This window comes from Pomacea canaliculata, linkage group LG3 (genome assembly GCF_003073045.1).
Source record: "Pomacea canaliculata isolate SZHN2017 linkage group LG3, ASM307304v1, whole genome shotgun sequence".
In the NCBI taxonomy this organism is placed as follows: Eukaryota; Metazoa; Mollusca; class Gastropoda; order Architaenioglossa; family Ampullariidae; genus Pomacea; species Pomacea canaliculata.
Genome location: NC_037592.1, coordinates 33,677,405 through 33,698,558, shown reverse-complemented (window position 1 = coordinate 33,698,558; position 21,154 = coordinate 33,677,405). Strand labels below are relative to the sequence as shown.

General features: G+C 45.6%; 1 protein-coding gene across 2 annotated transcripts in view; it reads right to left on the bottom strand.

Annotated features, from left to right (window-relative positions):
* Positions 1–8,775: 8,775 nt before the first annotated feature.
* The window catches only part of LOC112560617, a 39,844-nt gene continuing 27,465 nt past the window's right edge, over positions 8,776–21,154 (bottom strand). The window contains exons 1-2 of one of the 2 annotated variants that reach the window (XM_025232557.1): positions 10,160–10,641; positions 8,776–9,495 (exon numbers count right to left, since the gene is read on the bottom strand). In XM_025232557.1, the coding sequence (XP_025088342.1) occupies positions 8,991–9,495; positions 10,160–10,266 (612 nt within the window). In that variant the 5' untranslated portion in view covers positions 10,267–10,641 and the 3' untranslated portion in view covers positions 8,776–8,990. Of the gene's footprint in view, positions 9,496–10,159; positions 10,642–21,154 lie in introns of those variants that run through there. The other variant, XM_025232555.1, reaches the window with a different exon arrangement.

The window sequence follows — 21,154 nt, the reverse complement described above, 5'->3', positions numbered from 1 at the left end:
CAGGACCCCTTGCCTGGCACCCAGTGGCAGGCTGGGGGATTCAGCATGAGGCGGGCAGGACCCTTGCCTGGCACCCAGTGGCAGGCTGGGGGATTCAGCATGAGGCGGGCAGGACCCCTTGCCTGGCACCCAGTGGCAGGCTGGGGGATTCAGCATGAGGCGGGCAGGACCCCTTGACTGGCACCCAGTGGCAGGCTGGGGGATTCAGCATGAGGCGGGCAGGACCCCTTGCCTGGCACCCAGTGGCAGGCTGGGGGATTCAGCATGAGGCGGGCAGGACCCCTTGCCTGGCACCCAGTGGCAGGCTGGGGATTCAGCATGAGGCGGGCAGGACCCCTTGCCTGGCACCCAGTGGCAGGCTGGGGGATTCAGCATGAGGCGGGCAGGACCCCTTGCCTGGCACCCAGTGGCAGGCTGGGGGATTCAGCATGAGGCGGGCAGGACCCCTTGCCTGGCACCCAGTGGCAGGCTGGGGGATTCAGCATGAGGCGGGCAGGACCCCTTGCCTGGCACCCAGTGGCAGGCTGGGGATTCAGCATGAGGCGGGCAGGACCCCTTGCCTGGCACCCAGTGGCAGGCTGGGGGATTCAGCATGAGGCGGGCAGGACCCCTTGCCTGGCACCCAGTGGCAGGCTGGGGGATTCAGCATGAGGCGGGCAGGACCCCTTGCCTGGCACCCAGTGGCAGGCTGGGGGATTCAGCATGAGGCGGGCAGGACCCCTTGCCTGGCACCCAGTGGCAGGCTGGGGGATTCAGCATGAGGCGGGCAGGACCCCTTGCCTGGCACCCAGTGGCAGGCTGGGGGATTCAGCATGAGGCGGGCAGGACCCCTTGCCTGGCACCCAGTGGCAGGCTGGGGGATTCAGCATGAGGCGGGCAGGACCCCTTGCCTGGCACCAGTGGCAGGCTGGGGGATTCAGCATGAGGCGGGCAGGACCCCTTGCCTGGCACCCAGTGGCAGGCTGGGGGATTCAGCATGAGGCGGGCAGGACCCCTTGCCTGGCACCCAGTGGCAGGCTGGGGGATTCAGCATGAGGCGGGCAGGACCCCTTGCCTGGCACCCAGTGGCAGGCTGGGGGATTCAGCATGAGGCGGGCAGGACCCCTTGCCTGGCACCCAGTGGCAGGCTGGGGGATTCAGCATGAGGCGGGCAGGACCCCTTGCCTGGCACCCAGTGGCAGGCTGGGGGATTCAGCATGAGGCGGGCAGGACCCCTTGCCTGGCACCAGTGGCAGGCTGGGGGATTCAGCATGAGGCGGGCAGGACCCTTGCCTGGCACCAGTGGCAGGCTGGGGGATTCAGCATGAGGCGGGCAGGACCCCTTGCCTGGCACCCAGTGGCAGGCTGGGGATTCAGCATGAGGCGGGCAGGACCCCTTGCCTGGCACCCAGTGGCAGGCTGGGGATTCAGCATGAGGCGGGCAGGACCCCTTGCCTGGCACCCAGTGGCAGGCTGGGGGATTCAGCATGAGGCGGGCAGGACCCCTTGCCTGGCACCCAGTGGCAGGCTGGGGGATTCAGCATGAGGCGGGCAGGACCCTTGCCTGGCACCCAGTGGCAGGCTGGGGGATTCAGCATGAGGCGGGCAGGACCCCTTGCCTGGCACCCAGTGGCAGGCTGGGGGATTCAGCATGAGGCGGGCAGGACCCCTTGCCTGGCACCCAGTGGCAGGCTGGGGGATTCAGCATGAGGCTCTTGGCTCTTGGCTCTTGGCTCTTGGCTCTTGGCTCTTGGCTCTTGGCTCTTGGCTCTTGGCTCTTGGCTCTTGGCTCTTGGCTCTTGGCTCTTGGCTCTTGGCTCTTGGCTCTTGGCTCTTGGCTCTTGGCTCTTGGCTCTTGGCTCTTGGCTCTTGGCTCTTGGCTCTTGGCTCTTGGCTTTGGCTCTTGGCTCTTGGCTCTTGGCTCTTGGCTCTTGGCTCTTGGCTCTGGCTCTTGGCTCTTGGCTCTTGGCTCTTGGCTCTTGGCTCTTGGCTCTTGGCTCTTGGCTCTTGGCTCTTGGCTCTTGGCTCTTGGCTCTTGGCTCTTGGCTCTTGGCTCTTGGCTCTTGGCTCTTGGCTCTTGGCTCTTGGCTCTTGGCTCTTGGCTCTTGGCTCTTGGCTCTTGGCTCTTGGCTCTTGGCTCTTGGCTCTTGGCTCTTGGCTCTTGGCTCTTGGCTCTTGGCTCTTGGCTCTTGGCTCTTGGCTCTTGGCTCTTGGCTCTTGGCTCTTGGCTCTTGGCTCTTGGCTCTTGGCTCTTGGCTCTTGCTCTTGGCTCTTGGCTCTGGCTCTTGGCTCTTGCTCTTGGCTCTTGGCTCTTGGCTCTTGGCTCTTGGCTCTTGGCTCTTGGCTCTTGGCTCTTGCTCTTGGCTCTTGGCTCTTGGCTCTTGGCTCTTGGCTCTTGGCTCTTGGCTCTTGGCTCTTGGCTCTTGGCTCTTGGCTCTTGGCTCTTGGCTCTTGGCTCTTGGCTCTTGGCTCTTGGCTCTTGGCTCTTGGCTCTTGGCTCTTGGCTCTTGGCTCTTGGCTCTTGGCTCTTGGCTCTTGGCTCTTGGCTCTTGGCTCTTGGCTCTTGGTCTTGGCTCTTGGCTCTTGGCTCTTGGCTCTTGGCTCTTGGCTCTTGGCTCTTGGCTCTTGGCTCTTGGCTCTTGGCTCTTGGCTCTTGGCTCTTGGCTCTTGGCTCTTGGCTCTTGGCTCTTGGCTCTTGGCTCTTGGCTCTTGGCTCTTGGCTCTTGGCTCTTGGCTCTTGGCTCTTGGCTCTTGCTCTTGGCTCTTGGCTCTTGGCTCTTGGCTCTTGGCTCTTGGCTCTTGGCTCTTGGCTCTTGGCTCTTGGCTCTTGGCTCTTGGCTCTTGGCTCTTGGCTCTTGGCTCTTGGCTCTTGGCTCTTGGCTCTTGGCTCTTGGCTCTTGGCTCTTGGCTCTTGGCTCTTGCTCTTGGCTCTTGGCTCTTGGCTCTTGGCTCTTGGCTCTTGGCTCTTGGCTCTTGGCTCTTGGCTCTTGGCTCTTGGCTCTTGGCTCTTGGCTCTTGGCTCTTGGCTCTTGGCTCTTGGCTCTTGGCTCTTGGCTCTTGGCTCTTGGCTCTTGGCTCTTGGCTCTTGGCTCTTGGCTCTTGGCTCTTGGCTCTTGGCTCTTGGCTCTTGGCTCTTGCTCTTGGCTTCTTGGCTCTTGGCTCTTGGCTCTTGCTCTTGGCTCTTGGCTCTTGGCTCTTGGCTCTTGGCTCTTGGCTCTTGGCTCTTGGCTCTTGGCTCTTGGCTCTTGGCTCTTGGCTCTTGCTCTTGGCTCTTGGCTCTTGGCTCTTCGCTCTTCGCTCTTCGCTCTCCTTCGCTCTTCGCTCTTCGCTCTTCGCTCTTCGCTCTTCGCTCTTCGCTCTTCGCTCTTCGCTCTTCTCTTCGCTCTTCGCTCTTGGCTCTTCGCTCTTCGCTCTTGGCTCTTGGCTCTTGGCTCTTGCTCTTGGCTCTTGGCTCGTCGCTCTTGGCTCTTGGCTCTTGGCTCTTGGCTCTTGGCTCTTGGCTCTTGGCTCTTGGCTCTTGCTCTTGGCTCTTGGCTCTTGGCTCTTGGCTTTGCTCTTGCTCTTGGCTCTTGGCTCTTGGCTCTTGCTCTTGGCTCTTGGCTCTTGGCTCTTGCTCTTCGCTCTTCGCTCTTGGCTCTTCGCTCTTCGCTCTTCGCTCTTCGCTCTTCGCTCTTCGCTCTTCGCTCTTCGCTCTTCGCTCTTCGCTCTTCGCTCTTCGCTCTTCGCTCTTCGCTCTTCGTCTTCGCTCTTCGCTCTTCGCTCTCGCTCTTCGCTCTTCGCTCTTCGCTCTTCGCTCTTCGCTCTTCGCTCTTCGCTCTTCGCTCTTCGCTCTTCGCTCTTCGCTCTTCGCTCTTCGCTCTTCGCTCTTCGCTCTTCGCTCTTCGCTCTTCGCTCTTCGCTCTTCGCTCTTCGCTCTTCGCTCTTCGCTCTTCGCTCTTCGCTCTTCGCTCTTCGCTCTTCGCTCTTGGCTCTTCGCTCTTCGCTCTTCGCTTCGCTCTTCGCTCTCTTCGCTCTTCGCTCTTCGCTCTTCGCTCTTCGCTCTCTCTTCGCTCTTCGCTCTTCTCTTCGCTCTTCGCTCTTCGCTCTTCGCTCTTCGCTCTTCGCTCTTCGCTCTTCTCTTCGCTCTTCGCTCTTCGCTCTTCGCTCTTCGCTCTTCGCTCTTCGCTCTTCGCTCTTCGCTCTTCGCTCTTCGCTCTTCGCTCTTCGCTCTTCGCTCTTCGCTCTTCGCTCTCGCTTCGCTCTTCGCTCTTCGCTCTTCGCTCTTCGCGCTCGCTTCGCTCTTCGCTCTCGCTTCGCTCTTCGCTCTTCGCTCTTCGCTCTTCGCTCTTCGCTCTTCGCTCTTCGCTCTTCGCTCTCGCTCTTCGCTCTTCGCTCTTCGCTCTTCGCTCTTCGCTCTTCGCTCTTCGCTCTTCGCTCTTCGCTCTTCGCTCTTCGCTCTTCGCTCTTCTCTTCGCTCTTCGCTCTTCGCTCTTCGCTCGCTTCGCTCTTCGCTCTTCGCTCTTCGCTCTTTCGCTCTTCGCTCTTCGCTCTTCGCTCTTCGCTCTTCGCTCTTCGCTCTTCGCTCTTCGCTCTTCGCTCTTCGCTCTTCGCTCTTCGCTCTTCGCTCTTCGCTCTTCGCTCTTCGCTCTTCGCTCTTCGCTCTTCGCTGTATGTATCAACAAAGATAATCAACAATCATCAACAAGAATCACTCATCTTCATCATCAACAACAATCACTCATCTTCATCATCAACAAGGATGGTCGATCATCATCATCATCATCATCATCAACAAACATCATCATCAACAAACATCATCATCAACAAACATCATCATCAACAAACATCATCATCAACAAACATCATCATCAACAAACATCATTAACAAACATTATCAACAAAGAAACATTAACCAACAAACATCAACAAACAAACTTCATCAATGTATATCATGAACACTCATCATCAACATGACCATCACCAACACCACATCAACACATGAGCAGCATAGCAATGTCATAGATAACTTTCAACTTCTCGTCATTCAGTTTACTTAGACAACTGTTATTTTAATAGTTCCCGACATTCTCACTTACGGTTCGGATTCTGTCCAGGGAGGTTCACACTAAGTAACACACATATCTACACTTCCTTGAATAATCTTTCTTGAAACTTCCTTCAATATTCTTCCTCGAAAACTCTCCTAAGCTGGGGGCCGCTGGGGTGACGAGGCCAACACCCCCTCTCCCCTTTCCACATTTCTATCATAACGACCGCCACACTACATTATGTATCTACTCAGAGCTTTACCTTCTAATCTTATCATTTCGCCTTCTGTCTTACATGAGATCACATCAAATACTAGTGGGGGATCCATGTTGCACACACAGATAGCAAATAACATCAATAAAGTAAAATAAATAAAATAAAATCAGCTAAAATTATCTCACGAATACAGTCGGGATAGAAATGTAATCACAACATCAAAACGCGCCTTCACAATGATTCGCAAAACGAAAGAAGGAATAAAATCCCTAAGTCATATACATTTGTAAACACTTCAAGGTGTAAGCCCTAGTTCAATCAAGGCTATTCGGTAAACAACTATACTTAATCATCTGTCAAAGAATTGGGTGTACACACATCTCACATCCAAATCTCAGTAAACACAAACAAGCCCACAATGGCAATTCCTCTCTAGAGATGCAATAAACACAAACAATCCTAACAAGCAAACAAAGAGCAATCAGAATCTTTAAATGTAATAATGTGAACACTACTAATCATCAAGATTTAAAGTTCAATATAGGTTTGAGGAACAACCAAAAATTTTTTTCTTAAAACAATAGAATATAGAACCTAATGGGGAGATAATCACACGCTCAGACACTACCAAGCTTCCTTCAATAAACACCACACTCAGGGGTAAGGTGAAGATAGCAGGGAAAGATAGACAGACTACAGTAGAGACAGAGGCTATGTCCTTACTACGGGTAGAACTTTACAGACCCGTAGACCCCTGGAGCTGGAGACGGGGAATAAAACGTGAAAATTAACCATAAACATCAACAGAAAAACCACGTGACTCCTCAAAGGACAATCCTTCCACACAACAACTGTTCACAAGACAGACAGGGTCACCCCTTGTCACGGACAATCACAGTCGTCACGCTGAAAAATAAGAATAAGTCGAAGATAACACTTACAATTCCGTCATCTGCCATCTGCCATCCCGATGTAGGATCCTCTCACGAACCTCATCGCTAGGAATGCACCCAATGGCGGTCCGGTGGCGTAACGGTTAACATTTGTCACCAATACACTGAAGCTTGACTGTCCTGGGTTCAGCTCTCGTCTCGGGCATGCTGTTCTTTCTCTGCAAAGTGACATCTGTTTACAGGGCTGGCTGCCTTGCCGTGGTATAGCCTTTGTTGCTGGCTCGGCGTTAAACACAAATTCCCCTCCTCCTCCTCCTCCACCCACTCACTGCCAGGCAGGTGCGCTGTCACACTAGCAACTACACTAACACACCACTGCACATATTTGCATGGAAACACAAATGCTGTTAGACACTTCCAGACTCTTTGGCCTGGACATTCGTGGAAACGTCGACAGGATGCTTGATTCCTCGACGACCGACAAGGGAAGCAACTCCAGGGCTACCCGAATCGGTTCGAGCTACTCAGCCTTGCCTCGGTTGTAGTCACCCCTGGGTAGGTCCGGTGTAGGAAGAAGGCTCTCAGGCCCTCCTGTAGTTAGGGATCCATTTCAGCAGGTCCTCCTTAACTGTTCCTCCACATGAGTTCCTGCAACTTAATTACTAATTAGACTATCATTCACTGCTACTATTAGTCTCCCTGAGTTAAACTCATCACGTGATTTCTTACTGAACGTTAAGATTTTTCTCTTGAAACAATTTAACAATACTTTTACTGTGAAATCAGAATTTAGAATTCAGAACAATATAAACACATATTTGTTTACCTTTAGTCGACAAGGCACTAAAAGCACAGACTCCCCTGTCTGTATTCACACCTGTACAGGTAGGACCAACCGTCTCGGCCGCTGCGTTGGGAATGTCACACACTGTTCACTGAGCGGAACACCTGGAGGTGAACTGTCGTTACTAGTGTCACGTGTCATCAGTTATCTTATGCTCCTGCACGGGGTTTACGAATTAGACTCTTTTTTCTCTTTTATTCTCACGCAGTACACACTCGCACACACACACACACACACTCGCACACACTCGCGAACTACGCTTACAAGCGAAATAAGACATTTCCCTGACACACAACATCATCCTTATCTTGCAATCATCTTGTAACTAGCACTTGTTTTGCTTAGTACAGTGAAGGCTGGCTGCCCCGAGTTCAGTTCTCTTCTCGGGCATGCTGTTCTTTCTCTGCACGTGGCATCTGTTTACAGGGCTGGCTGCCTTGCCGTGATATAGTCTCAATTGCTGACACGGCGTAAAACACCAGTTCACCCCCCCCCCCCCTTACAAGTAAATCACACTGGAAACGGAAGCATGCACAAGTTGACTTTTTTCTGTTCATTTATTCTCCTGTCTTTCCTTTTACATTCTGCCCTTTTCTGTTGAAAGATGAAGTTACGTTTACACCAGATACAACCATGTCTTTAATTATAATAATTTATATGTTTGATATCGAGTCGGTTATTAGCAGTGATAGTGTGTGGGATAACCGTTACTGACAACCCTGATACTTAGTTGTAATACACACACACACACACGCACACAAACAAAAAAGAATAAATAGACAGAAACGGGAGACAGACGCACGAGTTCAATAGACATTAAAAGATTTTCGTTTCCCTGAAATCTTTATGAGGATCCCACTGCATAATAATTTTCTTTCAATGGAAAACAAAAGCGAAATACGCCTCGGAGACGTTGCTCGCGATCTTCACTAATGTCACCAACTTGTAGTTTGACTCGGTTGTTTTGGGCCCTCATTTATTTTACTTTTATCTGTCATCAGTTAAAAATGAGGAAAGCATTGGAAAAAGCATTGTCTCATGTAACATCACCAAAAAAACCGCAATCCTATCAGCGAGATAAAGTGAAAGACGAACACGTAAGCGATGTATATCAGACTCTTCCATCGGTTACAAAATAGTTACGGAACAACTAAGTGCGTGTGTTCTTTGGGTCGACAACTCTCATCTTCAAAATACAAACCTTTCACAAAACACAGCAACTGTTGAAAGCAAACTAAAGAGAACAATAGCTGACAGGTCTCTTGTCTGTTGTGTTCAGAGTAACCTCTACTTGCATTAATAGTGTTGTCTAATAATATTTTAATTTTTTTCATGATGCGGAGATGGTTTTGTGTAGCGGTTTCTCTTCCTCCACTTCGTAGTTCAGACTGCTAGGAGTGGAAATTCCATCTGTTTCTTAACGTATATTGAGTTTGCGATGACATTTTGAAGACATCGGTTGCATACGTGCAGGAAAGGGCGCCATTATGAAATTTAATAAAATGTTAGTGTTAACTAAATGCTTATTAAATAGATTTATACTCTTCAATATTCAATATTTGTTATTGTTTTTTTTAGGTTCCTAGTGTTGATTGTGTTGATTCAGTCCTTTTTTTTATCTCCTGTAATTTGTTTTTCACGAAGTCAACAAGTATTTTTGCTCACCCGGTGTTGACCAACACGTATTGCGGACTTGGCACCGAAAACACGCAGTTCACCTCTGAAACTAGCTTTGTGTGGTGATTGTGCGATTTTTGTCAGAACTTTGTCTTACAGTCAGTGAAATGCTGTGACGAACACAGATAAAATACATTTTACTAAAGAAATCTCCCCTGATTTTTGCTTGGATTACACGGGATTACATTTTACGTTATTGAAGTAATGTCGGTTTAGAAAGAAAAAAAAATTAATTATTTTTTTTTTCTAGTTTCTTTGACCATATCGGTGAATTTATTATCTTGATTTACACGTCAAGACGGGAAGAAGGTTCGTTTCTCTGTGTTTCTAGGGTCAAAGGCGTGGTAGCGTGGCTAGCGGACCACGACGCCGACCTCTTTGACCGCGAAGTCGGGTTTGGTCATGATGGTGCACGTCGCATCTTCGTCCCACACGCCGTGGTGGATGCGATCCCAGTCACGACTCGTCATCACCCGCAGGTTCAGTCTGTACTTTCGGGCTTCCAGACAAGTGTTCCTGAATTGCACCGACTCCATCACGAACTTGTCGAGGCCAATGGCGGTCAGCTTCCAGCGGGAGCCGATCTTGTCAGAGTCAAAGGTGACGACGGGGCCAACCATGGGTTCGTAGCGTGCACCCAACGTCGTTTCATTTTCGCCAGAAGGCAGGAATAGCCTGACCAGCAAACTGGTCTCCACATTGCCGTCCTTTCTGCTCATAAACGTGGCGCTCTCATCGGCGATGAAGATGAAGGGTGTGAAGGTGCTGGCGTCAGGGAGCTTGATGGAGGAGAATGCAGGCGCCAAGGGATCGTCGCAATCTGCGGACACAGACGGAACCATACACGGACCAGTTCTCCTGCAAATAAAGAAAGTTTTGAGGGAGATGGCGAACTGACCCCTTGAATAGGTTACACTGAACACACAATGGCACTTAATCTAAGCCTAATTCTTGTTTCGTTTATATAAAAGTCCTGTCCTTTTATCTTTCCATCATTGGAGGTGTTAAAAACTTTACTTTTGGATACACTGATTTGCAAATCTTATTTATATGATTATAAAGCTTATCTTATTCTAAATGTTACATAATTTCTTGTGATTGCAGTAATCGGATGAACTTTATGTCCTTAAGTTTTACTAATTGTCGTTTAACACTGAAAGAACCATGTGCTGTGATGCTACCCCCGTGTACTCGAGTGTGTCTGCATGGCTGCAGTCATGCAATCTCCTTTATTTTCGTGATGTGCGAGTGCGAACGTCGTTTACTGTCAGCAAGGAGTTTTCCCACTCCCACCAAATCCCAAAGCCGAGCATCTTCCTACGTCACTGTTGTGTGATGCTAACACCTTTCTGTACGAAGTTCGCTAGTGTCACGTGAAATACGACTGCTTACCTGACAGGTCAACTTACCAAGCACTAGACGACTCGGTGGCCGATTGCTAAGAACAACTTTCCCACCTTCATACACCTGCCGATTTTTCAGGTGTCTTAAGATCACTTTGGATGGTTTCTCGGGTACATACTTCTTTTGCTGCTTTGGGGGCTTTTCTTCTGGTGGCTTTTCTTCTGGTGGCTTTGCTTCTGGTGTCGTCATCTGTGATGCTGAAGGCGGCTCTTGCTTGGGTGGCATGGCTGGAAATGTTGTACTATTAACTGATGAAAGGTGGGGTGGGGCTGGGGAGTAAAAATGGAAGGAGAGTGAGAAAAGAAGGGAGAAAGAGGAAAAGAGAGAGTACAAATCACAGATATTTCCCTGGAGTAATTGCAAGCACTATAACCCGAATGTCAGTTGATCTTCTTCCACGCATGTCTTTATCAAGTTCTTTATCATGTTCTGACTTCAGCAGCAGCAGCAGGAGCCGATAGATGTAATCAGCAGCTAGGATCTTGCCTGCGAATGGAACACATCCTGTGTCAGTGACTGAAATGATCACAATGACGATGATGACAGATGCTTGCTTCTCTTTGTCTTCTCCTGTGCCGGAAAGTTCGACGAAATAAAAGACAGAAGCCTCCAAACCTAAAGAAACAAGATCTGCACTGCCCGAGACCGGTTTAAGACCGCGATGCCATTGTTGCGCACACTAGTCTACACTTTCGCTGACGTCACCCCTGTCATGACGTAGTTCACTGCTTTTAGCTTCTGGAGACCTGTGCACAGTGCGCGCTCTGTAGACTTCATTTCTCGTGTGCGGCAAGTAGAATATTAGTGACATGGTTCATGTCTAGAATTCAACATTCACTATTTTTTTTTTCCTTGAAAAAATCACAAAAATTTTCCTTTGTAATTTTCACAGGTTTTGAAGCTGAGGGAAGAAACTGTGAAGACTTCTTTTTAGTGTGTGGCTTTATTAATAAAATACCCGATGTATATAAATATTGTAAAGGAAATAGATCAAAGTATGAAGGTGGCATGCGTCTGTCGGATATGTGATTTTGTTTTACTGGAACAAGTTTTTTCCTTTAACGTCAAGGACAAAAGGGGTGAAGGGGGAATCAATAAGTAACCAATGCTTCACCACGCCGAAAGTGAAAACATTTATTAATGTTTCTCATTAAACAAATACTATAATAATGTTTCAAATTTACGAGTCAACAGGGCGAAACAATTAATTCTATTTCTTTTTTTTATGAAAAAATTGTTTCAAGGTTCTACACCTTTTCTTGTCTCTGCAAGATTTATTCTACCATAATTATACATTTATTTTACCTATGAACGTTGAATAATGGAGAAGGCGGGTCCGGTGCTGTATACAGTCCTGGGTTTTATTTCTTTAGAATAAATTATTGAAGAGATGGAGATTTGAGGAAAAATCCGTTTCTATGCGTCGTTTTCATCCTTCAGGAAGAAAGGTCTGCAGTCAACAAAATAAGGGGGAGTAACTGTTTGATGCAAAAGTAGAATCTTTGACGTGTTATCTTTTTCTGAATGTTGATAACGCATTTTTCGGTAATATAAGGTGCTTGGTAACAAAAATAGAATTATCAAAGTAAACCTATTCCTGAATTGGAAGTTTCTATGCACTCCGAGTATCAATTTCCTTTTCTTTCTCTTTTCTCTTTCTCTAACTCAATACCACTTTTTCTCTGGTTCTCTTTTATAACAGTATTCTGTATTCTTATTATTAGTTTTTTATTCACTGTAAACAATATACAAAATGCATGCTGCATTAAATGCATTCTAAAACATCTTTCACTCTTGATACACATTCACTCGATATAAAGGGGAAAAATAAGGTAGATGGAGAGGTAGGAAATATCAGAAGTGTGGAAAGAGAGAGGGAAGAAGAGATAGAACTGGTGATGACATCCCATCTTCTTCTTCTTGTGCTTATATAATATTTCAGCATATGGCTTCCTAAATGTCTCACTATAAGTCTTAATTATTACTTATTATGCTATGATTCCTGCAAACTATTACCCCCGCGGGGCCGAGGCAATGTGCGGGGCCTCCGCACGATCACACGGTTTTAGTTGGGATCTAAAGCACATATCAATCAAAGCGGGGGCCCCTTCAAAGCGCGGGGCCCTAGGCAGAGTGTGTATATGTGAGATACAATTACAGATTAAAGACATGCACATTTTTTTCAACTGTAATTTTTATAGATTGTCATATGAAATAAAGCGGTTTCAAACGGCATAAAGTTTGAAAAGAAACCTATAAAAACACGACTTTCTCATGTGAAGAAGGAATATCTCTTCCCTCTCCCCTTGGCGATCCACTTCCCCAGTTTTAACATCTTGGCGGACTTACAGGCAAATAAACGTAAATTTCGAAGGGTGTGACCTTAATTTTACAGAAATAACCAAAATAAAAAACAACATTTTATAGCATAATGTAATTATGTCTATAATGAATAAAATAACGAAATAAAAGGCAAGTCTACATTAACGCGCATTTCAGTGTTCACAGGCGGACCGTGACGTAAGCATCGTCTGCTGACTGGTCAGGCGTGACAGAGATGCTGTTACTCTCAACGCCCCCTTCCAGCGGCTGATGACGTGTTGTTTTGACCAACTCATCGTCAGCAACGTAAGCAGTGTTCGAGTGCTCGGAAGACAACGTGGGTTTTACGTCATCAGGTTTGTTGCCGCCCTTTGCCTTCTTCCGTGCGGCTTCGTACTCCTTATCTCCTTGGCCTGTTGTGGTTGTAGACAACAGCACAGCATCCCGATGGCGGCGAAGCAGACGGCTGCAGCTATGGAACCTGCGGTCAAAATGATGTCATCGTGAGGTTTGACGAAGAAAATGCGGTTGACTGAAGAAGGGCAATTCGATAGTAATAGAGTTGTACGGGACCAGTTCATAAGACAAAGCCTCTTCGCCATGACCCATCCCAAAAATAAAGTACGAACATATCTCTGCTGATTGAACGAAATATTTTGGTGTCAGCTATTTTTTCTCCCCTGACAGATTAAAGTTTATTGGCTCGAACTCATGAAAAAATCGAATGATATTCTTCTGCTCTGCAATACGCGATTTTATAAGCTCCCATTCTCGAAATACATCCCACAACACTCAATAGGTCAAGCGCGACGTCATTAATTATAACCTAATTAACACACCTAATTATGCATTCTTATGGGATTTTTTTGCCCTTTTCTGTTCATGGTAAATTTTTGCATGTTGTTATTATCTCTTATTGCCCTTATAATCTCAGGACCATTTATCACGTTTTAGAAAATTCTTTTTCTGTTCATTGTAGCCCTTTAACTTTCCTCTCCCAGAGGTTGTTAAGTTAGAAAAACAAATTCGCAGAGGTTGTCTTTGATGAGATCGGATCTCGAAAACCGCAAGAGGTTAAAACACAAATATAAAGGAAAAAAAATCTACCTGTGATAAGATTGGTTCTGTATTTAAGAAACAGGTCTCCCAGTAAGGTCCATTAACGTTGATCGCCATGTTGAACCGTGAGGTAGCGGTCTACGTGTGGATGTAGATCAGACAGTAAACCCCGAAGTCACGTCATCCACTTTTCGCACGTGCAACACTCGTCGCCCCTCCAGCACGGCCACCCGACTATGATCTGCAATTGTGATCATGAGAACATCTTTTAATACTCGACAATGCGTTTACGTGTTTGTGTGTGTGCATTTATGTGAACGTGGGATAATGTAAGAAGCGAAAGAAAAAGAAAAAAAAAATTCTTAAAAATGGAATGAATTTTCTCGGAGAATCAAAGTTATGGAAAGGAGTGAGAGATATAGAATCTTACTCGTGGTCTCGGTTTTGAAGAACCTCCCGGTTGGTAAAACCACAATCGTCGAAAATCTCCTGCCTGGACAGTTCGAAGGTCAGGATCCTTGGATGTCGCGGGGTCACATGTGAAGTTGACGGAGGTATCATAAAGGACGTTTATTTATGACCTCTGCATTTCTGAACCGTTGTTACGGCTGCTGTCATACGATGAGGAGAGCGATCTTCATCATCACTGACTTTTGAAAACCTTCAGAAATATAGGAAATCACACAACTCATACAGGTAGTGAAATAAAAGCTCTGTCTGCTTGCCCTTCCCCTGTCCATCTATGTTTGTGTGTATGTTGTGGGTGGTTGATTTTTCTGTATTCCCATATTTGTAAAGGCATTATAAGGCTGGCAAATATTGTCAAATGTTTGGCGAGGTTATTTGTAAAGGTCACAAGAAACCAGTTGCCAGGTGTAGTATGTGTCATTGTGTTTGGCTTGTTTGGCTCCATCACTTTAGTAACAATTTTTTAATGAATGAGCAAAGCTGCGACTGCTGTTGTACATGGGGTCACAAAAACATGACCATGACCATGTTATCAAAACATTCAGTTGCTAGCAGATGTTGCTACTTTTATCAGTGACACAAGTTCACTAATGATGACACACACGGCGTTTTCACTCCTAGGAAGCAGGTGAGGATGGAGTTGATCAATCTTCAGTACACCCAAACTCTTTCTGTTCCCCCATCTTACCACTCTGCCCCAGAACAACAAAAAGTCACGCCCTTTGCACTCTCACACACATACACGGACACAAGCACAAACGGATCAGACAATGATCAACACGAGACATTTTGTTCTGGTGTTGAAGTGTTTGTGAAATGACAGAAAATATAATCAAGGATTATAAATGTTAATATGAATGAGAAACATATCCGCGATCGAGGAGTCATATCTAACAACCGCATAGCAAGTGTCATGATAAAGTAGAAAAGTATGATAATTAATTATCGATAACGACGCGATTAGATGACTACAGTTGTCGTGAAGCTTAGTGGACACGTGCTCACTCCACACGTGTTGATCGGACGGCGTGTTCATCACTGGAAGGGAAGTGAGGAAACTAACAAAATATCTGAAGAAACCCTCCCCCGCCTAAAAAAAAAAGCCTAACAAACTAACAGTCAGGTAGACAGAAAGATGAATTCGAGAACATTCGGTTCTAAAGCTTTGTCGCGAAGGTACCTACCTTCTTCTCACAGCTTCCTTAGAATATTAACTGTGTGGCTCATTAAGTTTGAAGTTCTTCCTTCGGTTCTTGTGGTTGATTCGCAGCCTGCAGCCAGTCTGATGTTCATGAGGCTTTGTCACGTGATTTGTCACGATTGTCTGAGGACTTGGGGAAGCTGACGTGGACAGGCATCAGTCTCGGCCATTGGTCACGCCACCCAGGTGCTGCTCTGATCGTGCGCACAATAGTTGCCACTATGCATGGTGAATCACTTACTGAAATAACACGGTGTCAGAGTTCCTGCATTCGGTTAGGATCCTCGTTTTTCTGTAGGGAATGGGTAGGGTGAGGACAATGTGCAGTAATACAAAAATAAATAAATAAAATACAGCAGAACAGACTGAGCAAGTGACACACACACACAGAGGTCAGCGAATATATTTTTTCAATTACATTCTCGAATAATAATGTGTACCATCTCAATAGCACACCAGTTCTCAAATACATCTTGGGCAGATGTTCTCCTCAAGTTACTATAGCTACTGTATATTGAGACCAATAATTACCGACCAACGAGCGAACAACAGTTCTACAATGCATTATTATTATTTATCCACCAAAAATTATAGAAGAGTTTGGGCCTTACACGTACACGAAAAAATAGTCAAATCATCTGCGTATTCTCGAGTGATGACAGAGAGAAGGAGTTAATAGTCTGTCGTACACTTTACGTGGCTGATGGAGAGAGACTTTGAGATGGTTCTATACTTTCCCCTCAAAAAAAAAATTGGAATGTTTCTTTCGTCACTATTGTAAATAACATATGATAAATGGAAACTCTATAGCATTGATACAGCACAGAGAAATGCACTTAAAAATCTTCCTCCTCCTCCTCCTCATCATCATCATCAATTAACCTACACGCACACAGTCTACACACACACAGCATACATGAAGAGAAACAGCAAACTACTGACTTTCACGTACATTATAACAATGCCGCTAAGTTTCTTATTGAAAATTTTATTGAATTACATTCCTTTAAAATATAAAACAATCTGTTTAGAGACTTCTGGCTGGACATCTGTAATCACGTACAATACTGATCCATGAAGACGTTAGTTCCTCATTTATCCATCACTGCTCATATGGAACACATGACTCATACTCCACCACTCAGTAAATAAAAAAATAACCATGAAACAATACATCACCTATTAACGGGAAACGATAGAATTTTCTGAGTAAAAATAAAAAACCCAGTTATTGATGCTGGCTATCAGAACGATAACTAAACAAAAGTTTTAGCCTGTACACACAGAAACCATTTGTATTTTTGGTCTCGTACATAAACGGTCGTAAGGTTTTCTTCTTATATTACTTCTGTGTTAAAATTTCTATAATAAACTCGGCTATTGATATTCTAAGTGTAAGAAGTGAAACTCTCATACATGCGGTTCCTCCTTCTGTACAATAAACTATTTACAAAATGTTGACCAATGCATTGATACAAAGTTAGATCTTGGTCTTTTTGTGCGTTCGGGGAAGCCAGTTCACTGAGAGGTAAAGCACACAATTACATGTAGGTTAACGTTTACATGCGCGCTCGGGCCATTTCGGTGTAAATCATATCTGTGTATGACGAGACAAGTGTTACATGATCACAGCCAGTCGAAAGCACACCACCCGCAACCATCTTAACTCATCACTCACAGATATCACGTCATTCTCACTTATTAACAACAAAAAACAAACAAACAAAAAAAAAAAAACAAAACAAGAAAACCCGGTGGGCAGAAAATTTGCATAAATTTCTCATCTATTCTATAGGAAGATACTCTTAATACTGGCACAACATATAACAAACAAGGCACTGATTCTCCTGTGTCAATAATGTGTACATGAAACAGCAAGTAAAAAATGAGAATGATGTTTTACAACAGAGCACGTTTACGAGAAGATTATCTATCAAAGACGAAAAATACACAAAAAGAGGAAAGCAGACGGGGGCGCGAGGTAGTCGACAGTGTGATTCACGTCACAGCTGTGTCGTGATCTCGTCTGCTTCTACAATTTCCATCAACGGTGGTGCGATGTTGTCGACGAGGGTAGTTCCGTTGCCAAACCGTCCTGCCTTCCATCTCCCATCGATGTCCCGGCGAATCCCTAAGGTTTTTGCGGGATTGTCTCGCGGGTGGACGATCTTCAAAGCCGTCCTTTCCCTGTCTCTGGGCCTCGTGCGAGAGCTGAACCCGAAAGTGCCAGATGACGCAGCCCCACTCACAAGCTAGCATGACAGCTGCGGCGATGGACCATAATGGCACTGTGTCTGCAAGGAATGGCAGTCAGTAAATTAATGACAGTCTAGTGAAGTAACGTAGCTTAAAGGCCGGGAGGCAAAACACACGTGAGAACTGATTTCTGAATGACTTTCTGCTCCAACGGTTTACTGAGAATAAAATCGTTTGCTGACAATCTCTTTAACATAAAAAATAGAATTGCTTTGGTCGAACATGACGGTTGACAGGTTTCCGTACTCTTGTCCAATGAAAAACAAATCGATGACGATGTTGTGTTTTGCTTGCCTTGTCCTTTAAATTGATTAATAAATTAAAGCAGACTAAAGTATTACTTAGAAACTTGCATGAAATAGATAAGGGAAGCAGACACAACAAATGAAATCAGACTCAGAAGTCATTGACCTTCCAACAAGAAAGGAAGTAAGGCAACGGGTTTTCGCTTAGCTCGTACATTTTTGATGAAGAACATCAAATAAGGTCAGTTACTTATCTACACGATAATAGAGGTTAGCAAGAAATAGCTCAGAAGATATGAAGCACAATAACGAATCAGCCGACTGTACTCAGTTCTAAGGCGCTTGAAGTCCGCGCCATCGATGTTGACCCCCCACTGCGTCACCATGACTCACCAGTACTGCGTTGATCATGACGCAGTGTAGTAGCCAAATTGGTCGTCGTCACTCTGGTGATGTTCAGCTCGTTGGAGCTGTTGGGTTGACGAACTCAGCTGGTGGACAGCCGTGACTCGTCCGTAGTGTGTCGATGGCCACGGCGTCACGGCAGGATCCAGAACATTCGGACGTCTCGCGGTGTTGTGACGTGTCGAGAACTTCAGCACGCACGGCGCGTAGTACGCTCACTTTGATGTCGCTGCCGTCGGCGTCAGTGGGGTGTGACAGCATCACGATGACCGTTAACCCTGCAGGGCCAGTCAGCGGTGCGCAGCATGTGCAGGGTGTGGATCACTCAAATCTGAAGAGGAGAAAATTAAGAAGGGAAAACGACTGTAGGTCTACGTGTCAAGCGACGTGAAAATACGGGACGTTTACGTGAGGTTGCGTGAAAATTCAAATCATCTGAGTTTGAGCAAAGTGTAAATGCGAGGTTACGCAAAAATACGAAAGTGTTGTGTGTTTTAAGCGAATGAAATGCGAGGTTTGTGTTTGAGAGACATACAGGAGTTTTTCGAGAAACTTCCTTCTGTTTTCACAGCGTTTGTAAGTGAGTGATCCGGTGACGTGAAAGAATTCAAAAGACATTACCTGACTCCACCTCTTTTTAGCAGACGACAAAAACATTCTGTCGCCTGACAAAAACAACAACAACAACAACAACAACAACAACAACAACAAAACAAAGCAAAAAACAAAACAAAACAAAACAAAACTTCCTGAAGTGAAGAATCACTTTATCAAGTTAAACATGTACACGTGTGTAATGATTGCGTGTGTGATGATAGAAAAGTAACAAACGAGGCGATTATGAAATTGTGTAACGACTTCTCGACATCTTTTGCTATTGTCACAGGCTAAGTCTCCATCAGAATGTGAATACAAAAGGGTTAAAACATGGGTTTATGTCCGGCAGGTTTTTTGTTTTTGTTTGTGCAACAACAATCAGGGTAGCCTACGACTCGTCGACATTTTGTATGAAACAATATTGTGTTCGTGACTTTTTTGGATATACTTGAGTCTGCTGTCGATTTTATAAGTTCCCTTACGTTTAGCTAACAATAAGTTTTAGGACAGTGGTTGCTAATTTCGTCGAAGTCTCTCCTTTCTGTCACGGCGATGTTGAGTCATGAAGCAGATGGTAATGCTTTTGAAAATCAAAGGCCCTGTCATCTCGTCGATTTCTTCTGCTCTCGTGTGATCCCGTGTATTTTTTCCTGTTTAATGTTAAATTTGCTTTCTTATAGTAGTATAGTATGTGGTCTAATTAACAGATGAAACAAAAAAGTGCTTACATCTGGGGTTTTTTCCATTACGTCAGTTAACGCGTCAGGAGTGTCTACCTGTCCTCCAGATGCAGACCACATGTGCTGTGAGTGTGCACGAATATTATGTCCAGTTTTCGACTCCTCTGCAAGGAGAAAACCATTATTGTATTCTCTGCAGCCTTTCTCTACTCTGGACACCTGCACATGTCGAGGCCAATGAAAGGTAAAAACATTACTTGCAGTGAAGAGATGGAAAGCAACTGGTTTAATACGCAATTCTCTCTCCAGGCCGCAACAGCTTTCCCATTTCATTCCAGCGTGATCCCGACAACTGCTTGCTTTGTTATCCACGGCGCAGCGAATTGTATTATTCAGGTAGGTCATGCCGTGAACCGACTGTGTGCAGGCAGCGCTGCAATGGTGACGGCGAGACAAAAATTATGTCCAAACGCTCGACACGTCAAGTCGCATGCAAATGTGTCGTTCATGTGTCACCCTGCTGCTGGGTGAGAACAGTTTTTTTTTTTCTAGAAGGTCTGAGATAGCCAAGATGATGTATTTCCAGGCAGGCTCCGATGATAAGAGATTGAATTTATACATCTTACCTGTGGGTTGTTGTTTGTGTCGTGTCCGTGATTAAGCGATCTACCATTGAGGAGAATATCAAGATAAGGCGAATGTCGTGTGTTTACTGCCATATCCATTGGAATGAAAATAATAAGACAATAAACTTAATAACATCAAGTGTGAAATGACTCATTACAGATGCTTGTCTAGATTTCACGGATTTCGACGGGAATCCTAAGGGTCGAGTTGTAATGTCCTGTGTAACTACTCAGCAAGTGACAGAGTGACTATCTTAGAACACGTGTGCCATTCTTGTTCTGTTTTAAATCAGGTGTAGCCGATATTCATTTTTTAAATATTATTTTAATTGTTCCTCACTCTCTCCTCTATGTTGTACTCAAGTCATGTTGTCACGTTGTACATCTCTTTTGCTAGATTTCCTCGCCTTTCGCATTGCTTCCTGGATCCGGAGTTACTTGGTCTGGCGAGATTTTGTCAGCTCAAAACTTGTCAACAAGCAGGTGAACGGCTGAAAGGTTGGCTTTCTGAAACTTGAATCTCGCTCAGAATATTACTTCTCTCTACTTTTGCAGAAAGATAACTAGGTAGATAAAGGTGTGGGTAACATTGTTCTCTCGTCGCCGACACTGTGTGTCATATGACGTAACGTTTGACACGGGACGTACGAAGGACAAAACAGAGGGTAGGTACTCGGTCTCTGCCCTCACTGTAGCCTTATCACCGCTTTACAGAGGTTAATACAATGATCCAGCTCGTCGTAACGCACTAAATATAAGGCAACTGTAAACTCAGTGGTTCGTGTGCCATACGTGCGATGAGTCTCTTTAGAATAAAGATAATAAAAACGTAATTTTTCTCTAATTCTTGTCTGGCACAAATGGCACTAAGAGAGCAGCTTTCATATAAAGAAACTTTCTGAACGGGCAATAGCAACATGTTGGTATATTTTAGATGAAGTCGTATAATAATTTCCGTAATTAACCATGTGCATAATGGCTAGGTGAAAAAAAAAAAAAAAAAAAAAAGCAACCAAGGAAGGATAGTATATCTTTTATCCGTTATTATCTGTGGGAAGGAGCTCGAGTGGATACAAGAAGAGAATCACGTAACTCAGAAGTAGACTGCCGGAGTCTCACGCTAGAGCGGATGAAGTAACATAGGGGTAGTAGAGAAGGGAATGTGTTTACGCTGACGTCTTCTGGATATCACACTTCGCTGACATGTGTTTGGTCGTATTTGGTGGAGCTCAAATAGTGTGGTAAGATAGAGAG